At 34.7% G+C, this 21,291-nt stretch overlaps 1 protein-coding gene across 3 annotated transcripts in view; it reads right to left on the bottom strand.

Annotated features, from left to right (window-relative positions):
• Window positions 1-21,291, bottom strand: part of LOC105472991 (cadherin 9) — a 166,301-nt gene that overhangs the window by 7,952 nt on the left and 137,058 nt on the right. For 2 of the 3 annotated variants that reach the window (XM_071099072.1, XM_071099071.1), the window contains 2 exons: window positions 3,717-3,853; window positions 3,121-3,242 (listed from right to left, as the gene is read on the bottom strand). In XM_071099072.1, coding sequence (XP_070955173.1) covers window positions 3,121-3,242; window positions 3,717-3,853 — 259 coding nt within the window. Of the gene's footprint in view, window positions 1-3,120; window positions 3,243-3,304; window positions 3,382-3,716; window positions 3,854-21,291 lie in introns of those variants that run through there. The other variant, XM_024790107.2, reaches the window with a different exon arrangement.

Genomic DNA, 21,291 nt, shown 5'->3' with positions numbered 1-21,291 from the left:
ATCAATGTTGAGGTTTCAAAATTAGAACACCTCTTGGCTGAGCTAGTGTAAATAAATAAGAAGTGTGCCCTAATGGAATATGGAACAGCCAACTATGGGTTGGGCAAAAAAAATTTCACTGAGCATTTTATAGTGGAAAAAACACTGAGCTACACATTTGGGTGCCTCTCATCTGTGTGATTTGAAATCACAGTCATTTAATTACTCTGATTTTAACGTTCTGTTCTACAAAAACAAACAGGTTTCATAGTCTAACATTATGTGGTGAACAGTTATTGAAATTCACAATAGTTTAAGCTTTCCATTATTTCACTGTATACCTTTTATTACCATACTAACCTACATACTCACTAGTCAGTGCTACTTTCACTTTAATTTTATATTAATGATAATTATATCATTTTGACAGGGTGATATGTAACTGTATTTTTAATAAAGTCCTTTTGAAAGTGTACAATTATTAACAAAAAATTAATAAACTTTTCTCTTTAGAAAATTGGAACATAAGAAAATAATTATATAAGATCTAATATTTTGCTCAACCTTCTGTTCCTAAATAGCAATAACAAATCTGACTTTTAGTAATAATTTAAATCATAAAAAGTTGATCTTTTAATTATACGACATTTGAGGCCTTGAAATTATTGGATGGGCTTTGTATAAGTATATTTTATGAGGATATACATATACTTAATATCCATTTTATTTTTAACTTGGTTAAATTCAATGAGTAATATGTATTAAATAATTATAATTAGTTAATATAAATTATACTTAATTTTTATAAAATATTAGCATATAATATATCAACACACATGAATCAGTAAAAGATAAGCATACTAATAGCTATGTGAGTAAAGAATATTTATAGGTGATTGTAGTTTGACTTGTGCTCCCCCAAAAGATCTGTTCAAGTCCTAAATCCCAGTACCTGTGAATGTGACTTATTTGGAAATAGGCTCTTTGCAGATAAAATCAAGTTAAAATAAGATCATTCTAAATTAGAGGGGACTCTAATTCAATGACTGGAGTCTTCATAAGAAGAAGCAAATTTGGACACAGAAACAGATACAGGAAGAATGCCATGAAATGATGGAGAGAGATATTGGAGTAATTGGTGTCCACAAGCCAAAAGATGTCAAGGATGGCTGGCAAGCTCATGAAGCTAGAAAGTGCCAAGGGAGGATAGTCTCCTAGAGCTTTTAGAGAGAGTACAGCCCTGTTGCATGTTGATTTTATACTTCCAGCCTCCAAAACTATGAGAAATAAAATTCTGTGTTTTAAGTCATTCTGTTTGTGGTAATTTGTCATGGCAAGCTTTGGAACTAATACAGCTGTAAATTATTTTTAAGTCCATGTTTGTATGAAAAAAAAAGTTTGGCCTTAATGAGTTTACAAGAATTCACACTAAAAGTGTTACGAGAAATTTACATATTGGCAGATATTTAAAATCTAGGGTTGCCAAATACGTAGGCAATCATAGGTATTTGGTGGGAATATCACCTAGTTTATGACAGATTTGGAGAACTATTCGGGAACATTTATTAATATTTATAGATATAATTTAATTATTCCTACTTTGAGAATTATATCAAAGGAAAGTAGTACCAGGTGGTAAACAAGCAAAATGTACTACAATGCTCATTATAGTATGACTGGGATAGTGCTAGGGTAACATTTTGTGAAACCAAATTTCCATTAAGAAGGAAGTAATTGAATAAGTAATAATGTAACTATGCTATGAATATTAAGCATCAAATTCAAAAAATCATTTACTAAACTGAGATGCCCATTGTATGCTGTAAAATAAAGAGGAAAAGCAAATTTTTATCTAAATAGCTATGTAACAATTTCATGTTATTACAAACAAAAATCTCATTTGTATTTTTGTATATGTAGGTGGAATGTGTTATGTACCTCTGTCTTAGTCAGCTGGGATGCCATAACAATTCCACACACACTTAATGGCTTAAACAACAGAAATGCATTTTCTCACAGTTCTGGAGAATGTAAGGTTGAGATCTAGAGGCTAGTGTGGTTGACTTCTGGTGAGGGCTTGCTAATATATTAATAGCTGCCTTCTCCCTGAGTGCTCTCATGTGGTTTTTCCTTGGTCCATAAATTCAGGGACAGGAGAAGGGGAGAGCATGAGCTCTCTGTTATCTCTTCTTTGTATGCTAATCCCATCAGATCAGGATCTATCCCCTTATAACCTCACTTCATCTTAATGACTTCATTGAAACACCATCTCCAAATACAATGACACTAGGGTTGCATTTTCAAGATTTGAATTTGGACGAGGGCCACAAACATTCAGTTCATAATATTCTCTATTAGAATAGAAGAAAACCTGTATTTTAGATTATTTTCTGCCTTAAGGAGACATGATGGAATTATAGATGATTCTTCACATCTACCTATTTTATTTTCAAAGTAGTTAACTAAATGGTTAAGTTAATTTGGGTAAAATGTATGCAGTTACTGTTATAGAAAAATACTATATTTTTGCCAAAAATGAGCATATTCTGCATTTACTTAGAATTACTTTATATACATTTGAAAGAATTACTTTGTAAGAAGACTTTCTAATTCTTTTACATACAAATCTACTTCATTTCAATGATATGAAACTTTAAAGTTTAAAACTTACAAAATATCACTCATATCAAAATCTCCTAAAACTATTAAAAGTGGCAAAATGTAATCAAGAAAACAATGATTATGATTACCTTTATAGTAACATGAAACAATTTCATTTTCATACTTCATGTGTTATTTAATGATATATTTTCATTCTATTAGTGAAGATAACTCAGCATAAGCATAATTATGAATGTACGTAACAGCTTCTACATATGTGATACTCACTATAAACCTAGTATATAAATTAAAACATATGTTATAATATTCCCTACTATATTATTGATTACATTATAAAAACATTTTTAAATGGCTTTTTAAAAAATCACTGTGAGTTCTTTGTTAAGGATAAATAAATGGTGGACAAGAAGTATTGACAATAGTTTGCACAAAAGAAATCCTGCAAATAAAGTGATGTAATGTCATTTGACTTTGTAAAGAGAAAATATATTCTTTTAAGTTTTTAATGATTTTATTTACCTGCCCAGGTTTTGCATTTTCACAAACAAATGTTTCATAATACATGGCAAATTCCGGAGCATGGTCATTTATATCTAGAATTCTGATGAAGACAGGGATGTGGCTACTTTGTTTTGGGTTATCTGCAACGAGAACATGTGTAAGATTTCAGTCTCATTTACACAGAAGCAGTGAAACCACTCACCCATTTGTAGCTTAGCAACAGATCCTTTTTGTGGTGTTCACTTTCTCAATTGGGCTGCTGATGAATATCTCAGCTCTCTTACATGGTCCAAATGAAAAGCACAATGAAATTGAGGAAAACATAATTGAGAATGAGGTATTATTTGTAATAGATAATTTTCTTAGATTATTTTTATGAGGTTAAATTATATTTCTCTCTTATATAAGGTGTAAAAGAAAAGCAAATTTGAAATGAATGAATTATTTGATAATCCTTAAAAACAATTTAAAAATGTGTTGACATTCTAAGCCATTTCTCTAAGATCTTGCTAAGGATACAATCATACCACTCAAGAAAATGAGTCTAGCTAGTGCTATTATTTTACCACTTTGATGAAAGACGGTGTGTTCAGGTAGATGTAGCTCTGACTTACTTATTTCTGTGGCTGTAACAGTGATGTTATGCCAAGGAGATGATTCTCGGTCAAGGGCTTTCAAAGTGAAGATAGAGCCATTTTCTGAGTGGATGCCGAAAATACGGTCCATATCAGTATACCGATCAACAGAGTACCTGGCAGAAGAGACTCATAAATCCAGCATTCTTCTAAGGTTACTAGTTCTACTCTTTCTGAAAGTTATAGGTAATTTCCACAATGATCTGACAAATACATGAACTGTAAAATGCTAACAACTTTCTTGAATTTTTATTTTATGGAATTCTTATTTGAACAATTTCATATATTTGACTCTTTCCACTTACTATTCCACAGCCATGTGTACTTTAGAACTGTTATTTATGCACATGTATCCCGGTGGCAGCTGTTAAAGTGAGTTCTTAAGTATCACTTGGTTCACTTATCCTATCATAGGCCTACTGCAGTGCTTGAGACACATTAAACAGTAATGTTAAACTTGACCGAGCCAATAGTAATGAGTACATCGAAAGTATGTTAAAAAATACATAACTGTGTCACGAGTCCTCTATAAGCAAATATCGAGAAGGCTATTATAAAATACATTGCTCTTGAATGGCTTTTTATTCAAGGAACATCCAGCTGAATCAAGGGCTTCCTCTAATCTATCCCTCCAACTTATTTCAAATCAAAATGAAATGTTATATCACCACAGAGTTCTGTGACTTTCTCATCAGGGCTGTATGCGGAAGACGTCATTGTAAGCTTTGTAGCACTCTGCAGTTGGCAAAATAATATCTCTTCTCCCTAAGATGTCTATACCTTAATCCCCAGAACCTGTGAAGATGTTGTTTTACACAGCAAAAGTAATTTTGCAGATGTCATTCAGGTTCAAAACACTGAAACAGAGAATTACCCTGATTATCAAGGCGTGCCTAGTTTAATCCTACGAGCCCTTAAAAGTGGAATAGGAAGACCAGGCGCAGTGGCTCACGCCTATAATCCCAAAACTTTGGGAGGTAGAGGTGAATGGATCATCTGAAGTCAGGAGTTCGAGACCAGTCTGACCAACATGGTGAAACCCCGTATCTACTAAAAATACAAAAATTACCCGGGCATGGTGGCGGACGCCTGTAGTCCCAGCTACTTTGGGGGGCTGAGGAAAGAGAATCTCTTGAACCCCAGAGGCAGAGGTTGCAGTGACCTGAGATGGCTCCACTGCACTTCATCCTGCGTGACAGAGTGAGACTGCCTCTCAAAAATAAACAAACAAAGTGAAATGGGAAGGCAGAAAATTGGTTTAGAGAGATGAAACAGAAGAAAAAAAGAGAACAGATTTGAAGAATGAGAAATACTTGACCCATTGTCGCTAGCTTTAAAGCTGAAGGAATGGAGCCACAAACCAATAAACAATGAACATAGGCAGCCTCTAGAAACTGCGAGTAGTCCTTAAGCTGACATCCAGCAAGGAAACAGGGGCCTCGCCCATACAACTGCAAGGACTTGAAATCTGCTCACAACCTAAATGATCCAGAAAGCAATTCCCTGCCTAGAATATACAGAAAGAAATATGGCCCTGTTCACACCACCACCTTGACTTTGCCCAGTGAGACACATACTGAACTTCTGATGTACAGAAATTCAGACCTATCTGTAAGATAATACATTGGTAGTATTTTTTTTGTGGCAGCAATAGAAATCTAATATATCCTTAAAAGATAAATTTTTGAAAAGATTAATTTATATGAAAGTCCTTCAGTTACATCAGACCATGTTATGCCATACTAGCTATTTTTTTTTTTTTTTTTTTTTTTTTACATCTTTTTGAGATTTCTGTTGCGGTCTTTGATTGAGCCATGTCAGAAAGTGAGTGCTTCTCAAACATTAATATTTAAATGAATCACATATGAATCCTGTTAAAAACAGAATTTGATTCAGTAGGTCTGGGGTGGGAGCTGGGATTGTGCGTTTTAAACAAACTCTTAGATGAATCCTATGCTGTAGCTCCACAGGCTAGGTTTTATATAGCAGTTTTAGACTACGGGATAAAGTGATTAGAATAAGAACAGAAACAGGAAAAGCAATGAAGGACGATTAACAGGCTAATCAGCCTCTGATGTAGTCCTCATTTTTCTAGGTATCTTATTAAATGCATCTTATTACGAGTTCCTTTTTGATCAAGTGTATTGGAAAATTACAGTTCCCACTATAAATCTTAAATATATTCACACTTTGGAACTGGCTTTGGCAAACATAAGTAATAGATATTTAGGTTTTATTTTATTTATTTTTATTTTCATTTTTATTTTTTGTTTGAGACGGAGTCTCGCTCTGTCGCCCAGGCTGGAGTGCAGTGTGGCACAATCTCGGCTCACTGCAAGCTCCGCCTCCCGCGTTCTCGCCATTCTCCTGCCTCAGCCTCCCGAGTAGCTGGGACTACAGGCGCCCGCCACTTCGCCCGGCTAGTTTTTTGTATTTTTAGTGGAGACGGGGTTTCATCGTGTTAGCCCAGATGGTCTCAATCTCCTGACCTTGTGATCCTCCTGCCTCGGCCTCTGAAAGTACTGGGATTACATGGCGTGAGCCACCGCGCCCAGCCGATATTTAGGTTTTAAAACGTTATGAAGTATTGGCAATTTTTAAATTATTGGGTGAACATATATTAACATAAATTGTATGACTTTTTTGTTTGAACTGTTTATTAAAAGACATACTATTTAATCTATTGTTTAAGCATTATGCTGAACTTCAGGGATCTATTAAGTGAACGGGTCTAATCATAATTTTAACAATTTAATATAGTACATGAAGATACTTGCTTAATTTATTTTCTGCCAAATTTTATAAAACGATTATTGCAGAGTCATAAACACTGCTTCAAAAAGAGTATTTGGTCCTTTGGTAAAAAAGTTATCGGGTGTCATCTCAATCATGGAATGGCTATAAAACTTATATAGCTGGTCTCAGGTTTTACCTCACTCCCTGTACATGGAACCACTTCAGTCATCTCTGTTTTGTCATTTAGCAGGATTCTACAACGCACAACAGAAGTACATGCAAATGACAGTATTCCCTCAGTTTTTCAATAATCATTATTTTAATCTTTTCACATGGTGTTATGAAAAGAATTTAGGCACTTAAAATACACTCATTTGACATAGGATCACTGCCCAAGATTAGCCTATATTTCTTGGGTGGGAAGTCCTAAGGGGATAAAGGAGAAATAGAAACCTAGATATAAAAATGTATAATAATGCACAACAGCATACATACATATATACATATATATAGATATATTTTTTTTTCTAGAAGCAAATGTCATACTGGCTTTTAGCCAACAATTCTTTGTCAGATTCTTTTCAGAGATAGATCTGATTTGCAAAATCACAATGTAGTAAAATTGAGCATGCAAGTCACATTGAAATTTTTCTTTTAAACCTCTATTTCCAGTTGTGCTAACATGAAACAAAATATTATGTTTCCTACCTATAGGTTTCAACCCTCTTACAATTCCTGATGTGGGCTTTACTGACATTGGGACCAAATCACTATTAAAAGGTTTTTGAGAGAAAAGCAAATAAAATCACTGGAACAACAAAAATATTTTATTTTCCTTAGCTACACAAATTCTGCTTATGAATAAAAATAAACCTAAAATGTACACAAAGAAAGTGGAAGCAAAAGAACATAACTACAGCTGTGCATTGAATGAAGCTCGATTCATAATATTCACCTGTTAATATTTCTCTCTATTGTTGGAAAGGTCAATAGTTAACCATTACCTGCTTATATCTGAATAGATCTGGGATTTCTTCCTACTGTTTGCATTGAAGATCAAAGAGGAAAATAAAATTTCCTTTTGTGCTCATTGCTAGTTGCCCTAGTGTTTAGCCTAGAGATTTCGATGATATTTCTATTACTGAGAAATAGCTAACAATTGCAACATGATAAAAATCAAGCTTTGATACACTTGTATATTTTTTTCAGGATCAAAATAGATTTAGGCTTCTGGCCACCTTACTCTTAGGTACAACCTTGAAAGACACTATTTTTCACATTAAGAATTCGTGAAGGAAACTCACAGATGATACAGAAATAGCTCACTTTTAACTTTGACAGTGCCAACTTCCAGGTCTACGTTCAAATTTTTGTTTCCAGTGCAAATGATGTCTCACAATTTGTCAAAGTTCAGGGATAAATTTCTTTTATTTAGCAGCCAAACTTCTATTTTCACCCAAAATGGGACATTCTGATTTACTTATTAATAATAAATACACTGGATTACCACAAATGACCAGAAAGAGCCTGATAAACCCTTAACACAGAACAAAGCTATCTCTATGTTCCAGCAGATGGCCTACTCTAACAACAATATTTTATTGATTCCCCCTGCATTGAATTTTGAACAATCAGTTTAAAAAGGCCATTGTCATAATTTTTGGTATGAATACTTTCTCCAGAGACACGATCCAATCATATAGGGCTCAAATAACATGTGAAAGAGAGCTCAGGGTCTCTCTTCCCGTGGAAGCTGAACTCTGCTTTTCATTTTTCTTATTTGCTTTACATTTTTGTGTTCTATCATTAAAAGTCAAGCATGTATCAGATATCTATATTTTTACCTAGCATAAATAATCTAAACTCAATTACAGACACCAGAACGAATGAGTGATATGCAGAAATATGTCAAGAATTCATTCCTTTTTCTCTACTAGATTCCATATATTTCTTCCACTGACTAAGTCAATTGAGCTAGAACATCATTTGGTTTTTACTTTTCAGCTACTGCTTTCCAGAAACATGTTCCTCATAGCTGTGGTCTAGCCAACCTTCATTACACCTCAAAAATGAATGTTGAGTATTAGCTGTACAATGATATTATTTATAATTTCATTTGAAAAATTAGTTCAAATCTTTTTTGCAGAGATTCATGATATTCTTGTTAGATTATTATTATTTTACTTTTTGCAATAAAATCAAACAAATATGAGAGAAGCACTACTATACAAATGTACTTGCACATTTATTCCAGTTTATTTTGAAGTCATGGACATTTTATTGAGGCATAATTAAATCCCTCACCAGAAAGTTTGTTTTGTTGCTTTTCAATTCCACAGCAGTAGAAAGTAACTTTTAAAAATCATTGAACTTTAAATACGTTAAGCATAAAATAGGTGTAAAATGAGGCAACATGTTCTTTCAGATCTTGTAAAGCTATAATCAACCCCATAACTTTGGAGATCCATGATTACTAATGAGGTGAAGCAGAGCTGACAACAGCTGCTAATTGTAACCATAATCTCATGTTGCAAGTGGCAGATGTATTTCAGAAAATATATTTGATGAACAGATTTAATCGTGGATGAGAATTAGTTCCCAATCTTTCCCTGGAAAAATGTTTCTCTGTGATGCTTATCATAGCCTATTTCTGCTCTGAGATCAGTCATCCTTCTAAATTTGATCTTCGCAAACAAAACAGTCCCATGTTACAATGTTGCATTCTTGTTGAATTATTGCTGATTTTTCTTCACACTATAATTGGCTATCTAAAGCTTTTTCGCACACATTTTAAATGCTAACAGGAACCATCCTCTATGCTATGCTTTCCGGTATGGCCTTATAAATTGGCAGAATTGGTAGTACTATCTGAAGAATACAATTTGAGATTAATTTCTCTCAATATTTTCCCTCTCCCTACAATAATTCTTGAGATGTTACAGGTTAAATTATAATTGATTATCTCTAGGACTTGAGTACCCTATACAAAACAGAGATTTCTGGAGGACCTTTAAACTGAACTTTTTTAAAGCCATTTTTTAAACACTGGGAAGCAAGGTTGCAAATTTTACTATCGGTCTTTGAATGAGAAATTTTACTTTTGAAATTATGTCTGTGGGAAATTGTCAGATATAGGAGAGGTTTTATATACACACATGAAAATTATCATATATAGGGGAGATTTTATATACATACACACCAAGTACATGTGTGTATGTAAAGATCGAATATATCTCTAATCTAAACATTTATTTATGATGTATAATATATATGATAGTATATTATTTATACAATAGAAGTTTAAGAGTTTTAATGTCATTAGAAAATAAAATTTTAAAAATCTATGGACATATATGTATAACAAATTCAATCATATATAAGTGAGATAGCAGATTGACAAAGTGTATGAAAAAAATGGAATATTTGGTGGAAAGCAGTTTAATAACACTAGAATATCTATGGAGGAGAGAATCATGGTTGTCTTATGGGCTACAGAATTTCTTGGGTCATCCATGTCCTTTAAAATGAATTACTACAATTATGTCAGCAGGGATATGTTTAAAAATATTTTTCCCTAAATTCCTCTTTTGGCAAACATGTATACAGGTGCTGGATTTACCATACTACTAAAACACAAAAAATCAGAAAAAAATGCATTAAACAATAATTCTTAAAGTACCGGACGTAAGAAAATAAGACAATCACCCCTGAGAGAAGGGAAATAAATGAGATAATCCCTAAAACTTACCCATTGTGCTGTCTGAATAGGGTTTTCATAATGCAGGACATGGGGACAGAGATGGAGTTTGCCAATCTCCCTGAGTTGAGCAGGGAAATTAATGTGGCTAAAGTTTGCAGGAAGAAGTAACAGAGAGAGCTACAGAAATCTAAAGAGAATCTCATTCAGCTTTTCAGCTGACTACCTATGAGAATACGAGTGGACACAGGAAACAAGAAATGCCAGAGGTAACTAATCACAAGGATTAGAGGGAGAAAAATTATGAACTGTGAATGGAGCTAGTCTTCACCAGGCAAAGTAGAAAACCTCATAATTTGCAAGACTTTTCGTAGACTACTCAGAAAGATACTACTTGATTAATGGGGCAAAATTAGTCCTAGATTAAGGTTTGCTACAAAACCAAGATTCAAAAGAATTAAGCTGTTTTAAGAAATCTAATCTTCTATCAGAGCAAAACTCAGTAATATTTATTAAAATATGAAGCTGTTTAGCTTCACATGGTAAAACTCACAATGTCTGTAATCCAATCAGAAATTACAACCAGGGAAAGAAGAAGAAAGATGTGAATGTAAAGAAAAATTTATTAATTAAAAATAGCCCCCAAAGACACCATTGATATAATTAAATATGATATTTTAAATGTTAATCGGCATGCTAGAGAGACACATTTTTAAAAGCATATATGTGGCCGGGTGCGGTGGCTCACGCCTGTAATCCCAGCACTTTGGGAGCCGGAGGCGGCGGATCATGATGTCAGGAGATCGATACCATTCTGGCTAACACGGTGAAACCCCGTCTCTACTAAAAGTGCAAAAAATTAGCCGGGCATGGTGGCAGGTGCCTGTAGTCCCAGCTACTTGGGAGGCTGAGGCAGAAGAATAGCATGAACCCGGGAGGCGGAGCTTGCAGTGAGCCGAAATCACGCCACTGCACTTCAGCCTGGGAGACAGCCAGACTCCGTCTCAAAACAAAACAAAACAAAACACAAAACAAAACAAACAAACAAAATATATGTATGTCTTAATATATATAATATGTATATAATATGTGTACTATATTAAAGAACACTTGAAGAAAAGACTACAGATCTAAGATTCAAAAAAACTCTGGATGAAATTAAAGCAGATAAGATGTTGAAGAAAAAAAGTTAGTGAACTTGAAGGCATATATATATGTATATATGCCTTAATATATAAAATATGTATACCACGTTAAGGAACTCTTTTTTTCTCCTTCTATAGTTATTTTTCTGCTTCCTTTTATTGCCTAACCTCATTTTTAAAAACTTCATTTTTTTTTTAATTACAAAAGTAATATACACCTCAGAAAACTTGGAAAACCAAGAGCTCAAAGGAAGAACATCCACAGTTGAAAGATTATTAACATTGTAGGGTATATTCTTACATTATTTTTCTAATACTGTACTTTTTTCTGTGACAAATATGGTATTATTCAGTTTACATATATCTCATAGTGCACATTACATATTGTGATATATTGGCAACATCTTCTCATGTCATTATTTTTGTTTGCTTATTTGTTTGCTTCAATGTTATTTTAATGGCTACATAACATGCTATTGTATAAATATACCAAAATTTATGTAGCAACTTCATACATTTTCTTACTGCTACTAGAAATTTTATATTTATTGTTTAGTGTTTTGGTTTTTTTTTTTTAGAAAAGACTACATATCTAAGATTCAAAAATACTCTGGATAAAATTAAAGCAGATAAGATGTTGCAGAAAAAAAAATAGTGAACTTCTTCTCATAATGGAGATGAATAAATTATTTTCTTCTTTTCCTTTTTGCCATTTTGAATAGATCCAAAATGTCATTGAATAGACTCAAAATGACAAAAAGGAAAAGAATGAAAAAAAAAAAACAAACAATAAAAACAGAGACCCAGTGAGCAGTGATTAAAGGAGAAGAGAGTTGGGCAAAACATATTGAAGAGAAAATGACCACAAATTTTCTACATTTAAGAAAAGGTGGCCGGGCGCGGTGGCTCAAGCCTGTAATCCCAGCACTTTGGGAGGCCGAGACGGGCGGATCACGAGTTCAGGAGATCGAGACCATCCTGGCTAACAAGGTGAAACCCCGTCTCTACTAAAATACAAAAAAAATTAGCCGGGCGAGGTGGCGGGTGCCTGTACTCCCAGCTACTCGGGAGGCTGAGGCAGGAGAATGGCGTGAACCCGGGAGGCGGGGCTTGCAGTGAGCTGAGATCCGGCCACTGCACTCCAGCCTGGGCAACAGAGCTAGACTCCGTCTCAAAAAAAAAAAAAAAAAAAAAAAAGAAAAGGTGTACACTCATATACACTCAGAAATTGAAGAAGCTCAATTAACTCCAAGAGAAAAAAAAGTAAATCCTACTAGAGTAAGACATGTAATAATTAAACTGCTCAAAACTAGTGACAAATTAAAAGCATAGTGAGAAACAAGTAATGTAACAAAGATAGAAACAAATATAAGGACACAGCAAAATCTTACTGTACTGATAAGAAATGTCCAATCAAAAAGTCTACGTTCAGCAAAAATACTTAAAAAGAGTGATAACAGGCCAAAAAAGAAATGAGATAGAATAAAACATACTGTATTAACCCAAATAAGGCAAACAGTAAGAAAGAAGAAACAAATAAGAGATGGAAAAATCAGAAAACAAACAGCAAAATGATAATTAAATGTAACAGTATCAATAATCATATTAAATATAAGTGGTTTAAACACTTCAATGTAAAGTCATAGAATGTTAAATGAGATGACAATACATGGCCCACCTACGTGCCTGTTAGAGAGATAATGTTTTACCAAAAAATACTGAGTAATTTTAAAAATGGAGTGTATTTACTAATATCAGAATACTGTGAAAAGTGCCTATGGCTATACTTAGAAGGAAATTTACATTACTATAATGTACATATTGGAAAAATACCAAGTCTTTAATAAATGACCTCAGCTTGCAAGTCGAAAAACAGAAGAGAACAAATGAAATCCCTAAAAAATAAAGAACAAAAAATAATAAAACAGAAAAGTATTGTTTAAGAATGTATAAAACCCTCTCTGGACTCCTCCTGTCTAGGCAAGACATCTCTGGAAAAAAGCAGCAGCCCCAGTCAGGGGCCTATAGGTAAAATTCCCATATCCCTGGGACAGAGCACCCGGGGGGAAGGGGTGGCTATGGGCACAGCTTCAGTAGACATAAAAGCTCCTGCCTTTCAGCTCAGGAGAGAGCAGCAGATTTCCCAGAATGGCGTTCTTATAAGAGACAGACTGCCTCTTCAAGTGGGTCCCTGACCCCCATGCCTCCTGACTGGGAGACAACTCCCAGCAGGGGTCGACAGACACTTATACAGGAGAGCTCCAGCTGGCATCTGGTGGTTCCTTTCTGGTACAAAGCTTCCAGATGAAGGAACAGGAAGCAATCTTTGCTGTTCTGCAGCCTCCACTGGTGATAATCAGGCAAGATAAACAGCATCTGTGGTGGACCTCCAGCAAACTCCAGCAGACCCATAGCAGAGGCTCCTGACCATAGAAGAAAGACTAACAGAAAGGAATAGAATCAACATCAACAAAAAGTACATCCACACAACAACACCATCTGTTGATGACCATCATCAAAGACCAAAGGTAGATACGTCCACGAAGATGAGGAATAAACAGTGCAAAAAGGCTGAAATTTCCAAAAACCAGAATGCCTCTTCTCTTCCAAAGGACCACAACTCCTCTCCAGCAAGGGAACAAAACTGGACAGAGAATGAATTTGACTAATTGACAGAAGTATTGTTCAGGAGGTGGGTAAAACTCCACTGAGTTAAAGAAGCATGTTCTAACCCAATGCACGTTAGCTAAGAACCTTGAAAAAAGGCTAGAGGAATTGCTAAGTAGAATAACCAGTTTAGAGAAGAACATAAATGACCTGATGGAACTGACAAACACAGCATGAGAACTGCATGAAGCATACACAGGTATCAATAGCCGAATCGATCAGATGGAAGAAAGGATATTAGAGGTTGAAGATGAACTTAGTGAAATAAAGCATGAAGACAAGATTAGAGAAAAAAGAATGAAAATGAATGAGCAAAGCCTCTAAAAAACATGGGATTATGTGAAAAGACCAAACCTATATTTGATTGGTGTACCTGAAAGTGACGGGGAGAATAGAACCAAGTTGGAAAACACTCTTCAGGATATTATCCAGGAGAACTTCACCAAATTAGCAAGACAGGCCAACATTCAAATTCAGGAAATACACAGAACACCACAAAGATACCCCTCGAGAAGAGCAACCCCAAGACACATAATCACCAGCTTCACCAAGGTTGAAATGGAGGAAAAAATGTTAAGGACATCCAGAGAAAAGGTAGGGTTACCCACAAAGGGAAGCCTATCAGACTAACAGCAGAGCTCTCTGAAGAAATTCTACAAGCCAGGAAAGAGTAGGGGCCAATATTCAGCATTGTTAAAGAAAAGAATTTTCAACCCAGAATTTCATATCCAGACAAACTAAACTTCATAAACAAAGGAGAAATAAAATCCTTTACAAACAAGCGAATGTGAACAGATTTTGTTACCACCAGGCCTGCCTTACAAGAGCTCCAGGAGGAAGAACTAAATATCAAAAGGAAAAATCAGTACCAGCCACTGCAAAAACATACCAAATTGTAAAGGCCATCGGCATTATGAAGAAATTGTACCAACTAATGGGCAAAATAACCAGCTAGCTTCATAATGACAGGATCAAATTCACACATAAGAATGCTAACCTTAAATGTAAATGGGCTAAATGCCCCAATTAAAAGACACAGACTGGCAAATTGGATAAAGAGTCAAGACCCATAGGAGTGATGTACTCTGGCAACCCATCTCATATGCGAAGACACACATAAGCTCAAAATAAAGGATGGAGGAATATTTACCAAGAAAAAGGAAAGCAAAAAAAAAAAAAAAAAAAAAATAGCAGGGGTGGCAATCCTAATCTCTGATAAAACAGACTTTAAACCAACAAAGATCAAAAAAGACAAAGAAGGGCATTACATAATGGTAAAGGGATAAATGCAAAAAGAAGAGCTAACTATTCTAAATATATATGCACCCCAAACAGGAGCACCCGGATTTATAAAGCAAGTACTTAGAGACCTACAAAGGGACTTAGATTCCCATACAATAATAGTGGGAGACATTAACACACCACTGTTAATATTAGACAGATCAATGAGACAGAAATTTAACAAGGATATTCAGGAATTGAACTCAGCTCTGCACCAAGCAGATCTAAGAAGCATCTACAGAATTCTCCACTCCAAATCTACAGAGTATAGATTGTTCTCAGTACCACATTGCACTTATTCAAAAATTGACCGCATAATTGGAAGTAAAACACTCCTCAGCAAATGCAAAAGAATGTAAATCATAACAGTCTCTCACAACACAATGAAATCAAATTAGAACTCAGGATTAAGAAACGCACTCAAAACCACACAACTACATAGAAACTGAACATCCTGCTCCTGAAAGACTACTGGGTAAATAATGAAATGAAGGCAGAAATAAATAAGTTATTTGAAACCAATAAGAACAAAGACACATGTAACAGAATCTCTGGAACACAGCTAAAGCAGTATTTAGAGGGAAAATTATAGCACTAAATGCCCACAGGAGAAAGTGGGAAAGAGCTAAACTTGACACACTACCATCACAATTAAAAGAACTAGAGAAGCAAGAGAAAGCAAATTCAAAAGCTAGCAGAAAACGAGAAATACCTAAGATCAGAGCAGAGCTGAAGGAGATACAGACATAAAAAATCCCTCAAAAAATCAATTAATTGAAGAGCTGTGTTTTTGAAAAGATTAAAAAATAGATGGACCACTTGCCAGACTAATAAAGAAGAGAGAAAAATCAAATAGACACAATAAAAAATGATGAAGGGGATATATCCAGTGATCCCACAAAAATACAAACTACCATTAGAGAATACTATAAAAACCTCTATGCAAATAAATTAAGAAATCTAGAAGAGATTGATAAATTCCTGGACATATACACCCTCCAAAGACTAAACCAGGAAGAAGGCGAATCCCTGAATAGACCAATAACAAATTCTGAAATGCATGCAGTAATTAATAACCTACCAACCATAAAAAGCCCAGGACCAGGCAGATTCACAGCCCAATTCTACCAGAGGTACATAGAGGAGCTGGTATCATTCCTTCTGAAACTATTGCAAACAATAGAAAAAGAGGGAATCCTCCCAACTCATTTTATGAGGCCAGCATCTTTCTGACAACAAAACATGGCAGAGACACAACAAGAAAAAGAAAAGTTCAGGCCAATAACTCTGATAAACATTGATGTGAAAATCCTCAATAATATACTGGCAAACTCAATGCAGCAGCACATCAAAAAGCTTATCGATCACGATCAAGTTGGCTTCATCCCTGGGATGCAAGGCTGGCTCAATAAGTACCAATCAATAAAGTAAGCCATCACATAAACAGAACCAGGCCGGGCGCGGTGGCTCAAGCCTGTAATCCCAGCACTTTGGGAGGCCGAGACGGGCGGATCACGAGGTCAGGAGATCGAGACCATCCTGGCTAACACAATGAAACCCCGTCTCCACTAAAAATACAAAAAAATTAGCCGGGCGTGGTGGCGGCGCCTGTAGTCCCAGCTACTCGGGAGGCTGAGGCAGGAGAATGGCGGGAACCCGGGAGGCGGAGCTTGCAGTGGGCCGAGATGGCGCCACTGCACTCCAGCCTGGGTGACAGAGCGAGACTCCGCCTCAAAAAAAAAAAAAAAAAAAAAAAACAGAACCAAAGACAAAAGCCACACAATTATCTCAACAGATGCAGAAAAGGTCTTCAATAAAATTCAACACCCCTTCATGCTATAGGCTTTCAATAAACTAGGTATGGATGGAAAGTATCTCAAAATAAAAAGAGCTATTTATGACAGATCCACAGCCAATATCATACCGAATGGGCAAAAGCTAGAAACATTCCCTTTGAAAACCAGCGCAAGACAAGGATGTCCTCTCTCACTACTCCTATCCATTCAACATAGTATTGGAAGTTCTAGCCAGGGCAATTAGCCAAGAGAAAGGAATAAAGCGTATTCAAATAGGAAGAGAGGAAGTCAAATTGTGTCTGTTTGCAGATGATATGATTGTATATTTAGAAAACCCCATCATCTCAGCCTCAAAACTTCTTAACCTGATAAGCAATTTCAGCAAAGTCTGAGGATACAAAATCAACGTGCAAAAATCACAAGCATTCCTATACAACAATAACAGACAAACAGAGAGCCAAATCATGAGTGAACTCCCATTCACAATTACTACAAAGAGAATAAAATACCTAGGAATATAGCTTACAAGGGATGTGAAGGACCTCTTCAAGGAAAACTACAAATCACTGCTCAAGGAAATAAGGGAGGACACAAACAAATGGAAAAACATTCCATGCTCATGGATAGGAAGAATCAGTATCGTGAATATGGCCATACTGCTCAAAGTAATTGATAGATTCAATGCTATCCCCATCAAGCTACCATTGACCTTCCTCACAGAATTAGAAAAAACAAGTTTAAATTTCATATGGAACCAAAAAAGAGCCCTTATAGCAAAGACAATCCTAAACAAAAATAACAAAGCTGGAGGCATCACGCTACCTGACTTCAAACTATACTACAAGGCTTCAGTAACCAAAACAGCATGGTACTAACACCAAAACAGATATATAGACCAATGGAACAGAACAGAGCCCTCAGCAATAATGCCACACATCTACAGACATCAGATCTTTGACAAACCTGATAAAAACAAGAAAGGCGGAAAGGAGTCCCTATTTAATAAATGGTGTTGGGAAAACTGGCTAGCCGTATGCGGAAAACTGAATCCAGATCCTTTCCTTACACCTTATACAAAAATTCACTCAAGATGGATTAAAGACCTAAACGTAAGAACTAAAACCATAAAAACCCTAGAAGAAAACCTAGGCAATACCATTCAGGACATAGGCGTATGCAAAGACTTCATGACTAAAACACCAAAAGCAATAACAACAAAAGACAAAATTGATAAATGGGATCTAATTAAACTAAAGAGATTCTGCACAGGAAAAGAAACTACCATCAGAGTGATCAGGCAAACCACAGAATGGGAGAAAATTTTTGCAATCTATCTATCTGACAAAGGGTAAATATCCAGAATCTACAAAAACTTAAACACATTTACAAGAAAAAAATGAACAATCTTATGAAAAGGTGAGTGAAGGATATGAACAGACACTTCTCAAAAGAAGACATTTATGTGGTCAACAAACGTATGAAAAAAAGCTCATTATCACTGGTGATTAGAGAAATGCAAATCAAAACCACAATGAGACACCATCTCACACCAGTTAGAATGGCAATCATTAAAAAGTGAGGAAGCAACAGATGCTGGATAGTATGTGGAGAAATAGGAATACTTTTACACTTTTGGTAGGAACGTAAATTAGTTCAACCATTGTGGAAGACAGTGTGGCAATTCCTCAAGGATCTAGAACCAGAAATACCATTTGACCCAGCAATCCCACTACTGGGTATACACCCAAAAGATTATAAATCATTCTACTATAAAGACACATACATATGTATGTTTATTGTACCACTATTCACAATAACAAAGACTTGGAACCAACCCAAATGTCCATCAATGATAGACTGGATATACACCATGAAATACTATACAGCCATAAAAATAATGAGTTACTGTCCTGTGTAGGGACATGGATGAAGCTGGAAACCGTCATTCTCAACAAATTAACACAGGAACAGAAAACCAAACACCACATGTTCTCACTCATAAATGGGAATTGAACAATGAGAACACATGGACACAAGGAGGGGAACATCACATACCAGGGCCTGTCGGGGGTTGGGGGACCTAGGGGAGGGATTGATGGGTGCAGCAACCCACCCTAGCACATGTATATCTATGTAACAAACCTGCCGGTTAAACACATGTATCACATAACTTAATGTATAATTTTTTTAAAAAAGAAAAAAATAAGTAAAACAATATAAAACCAGAAGTTACATTTTTTTGAGAAAATAAATACATTTCAAAAAAGTTTTGTCACACTGATCAGGATAAAGCAGAGAAAAGTTAACGATATTAAAGATAGCTTTCATCACTACAGATATCAAAAGGATAATGTGAAAATATTTTGAACAACTTTATGTTAATACATTTGACAACTTAGATGAGATTTACAAATTCCCTGAGAGATAAAAAATTAAAAACAAAACTCATTGAATAATTAGATAACCAGAATAATTCTGAAACTACTAGAGAAATAAAATACATAGGTACAACTCATATAAAAAACAAAATTACAGCCCCAAATATTGTCACTTTTAAATCCTACCAAACATTAAGAAAACATTCTAATTCCATGCAAACTCTTTCAGAAAATTAAAGAGCATATTATATATCCTACTGTATTCTATGAAGCAGTACTTTCATTATCCCAAATTTAGACCAAAACATTATAGAAAAACAAAACTATAGAAGAGTATCTTTTATAAGCATAATGCAAAAGTGACTAAGTGGCTAATCTATTTTATAAAATAAACAGCCTTGGTGACGTAGAGGGGGCATCATGCCTCTTGCAAGGTGCCCAGCATTTACTGAACTCCTAATAAGCAAATATGCTAGATGAATGAAGAAAAGATAATGTGGATTATTATGAAGATTTGGTCTCATTCAGACTCAAAAATGTTCAATTGTCCAGCAATAATATGGCTCATCATCTAAGTTGATATAATGTCATTGTTTACAGTTTTCTGACAATGTGTGATTGCACTGAAAAAAGTTACAATCGATTACTTCTAAAATGAATGTAGGATTTCTAGCATAGACATATGGTGCAACAGACACTAGGGAGAAATAAAGATACAAACAACGTTGATGATTTTTTTGAAACATGACAAAAACTATAAAACACAGACACTTATTGAGCATTTGTAGCTACTGATATGACTAACCCCTTGTCCTTTAAAAAAATAGATAAATACTTATTTCCATTTCATTACTGCAGAAAATGTAAAAATAATTTACACTCTTTTCTAATAAACCCTCAAACAAAAGACACCAACAAGCACTCATATACCATTTCAATAAAACACAAATATAAATTGCTTTGGATATGAACATGCTAGTGCATATACATTGATCATTGGACAGCTAGATTAATTTTTCATTTTATTTCAAGAGTTTTACTTTAAGCAATATGAACATTTTAAACTAAGCATTTTATGTATTATGGTAAAAATCCTGCCAGACTAAAATAATCCCCAATAATAACAAGAAGGTGTGTTTCAAAATGATGTTAAACAATATAACAAATACATAATTTGATACTGATAATTTATTTTTTAAAAACAGATGCTCAGTGAATTATACGGTAATAAACCTAAAACTAACCCTAATTTTCAAGCTAATGTAAGCTCTAGGCATTAACTACACATTGGATTTTATGGAGTGTTTCTTAATTACAAAGGTTAACATGTTCTTAATCTCACCAACAAATTAAATCATCATTAAAATATATTTAGTGCAGCAATTTGCTTTGTAAATTAACATATTTGGATAGTCCTAAAATGAAAATTAAATGGTTATATATTTAGTATTGTGATTATTAATTTGCTATGTGTAAAGGACAACATGAAATGAATTTAACCATTTATTTTCCCTAACTAAATTTTAAGCAAAGTAGAATTTTAGATAATTTATTAGCTGCATATTTAACAGATTAATGTATTGTCTATCTCTTCAGCTGTCTATATGTTCCTCCACATATCCACCTATCATTATCCATCCCATGCATTAATCTATATATGCCCCAACTCCATTTAAATTCCCCTTTGAACAATATATGAGATTCGTTTATGTTTCTGACATATTTAAAGCCCTTAAAATGGTGAAAACTACTCAAAATTTGGAAAGATATACTATACAAATTAATACCTTTACCTTTCTTATTGACTTAAATGTCATTATCTCTTCAGCAATACTCTGTTATGAGAATATAATT

The sequence above is a fragment of the Macaca nemestrina genome, chromosome 6 (genome assembly GCF_043159975.1).
Source record: "Macaca nemestrina isolate mMacNem1 chromosome 6, mMacNem.hap1, whole genome shotgun sequence".
NCBI lineage: Eukaryota > Metazoa > Chordata > Mammalia > Primates > Cercopithecidae > Macaca > Macaca nemestrina.
The sequence above is the reverse complement of the archived record's forward strand: the minus strand, read 5'-3'. Positions and strand labels throughout refer to the sequence as shown.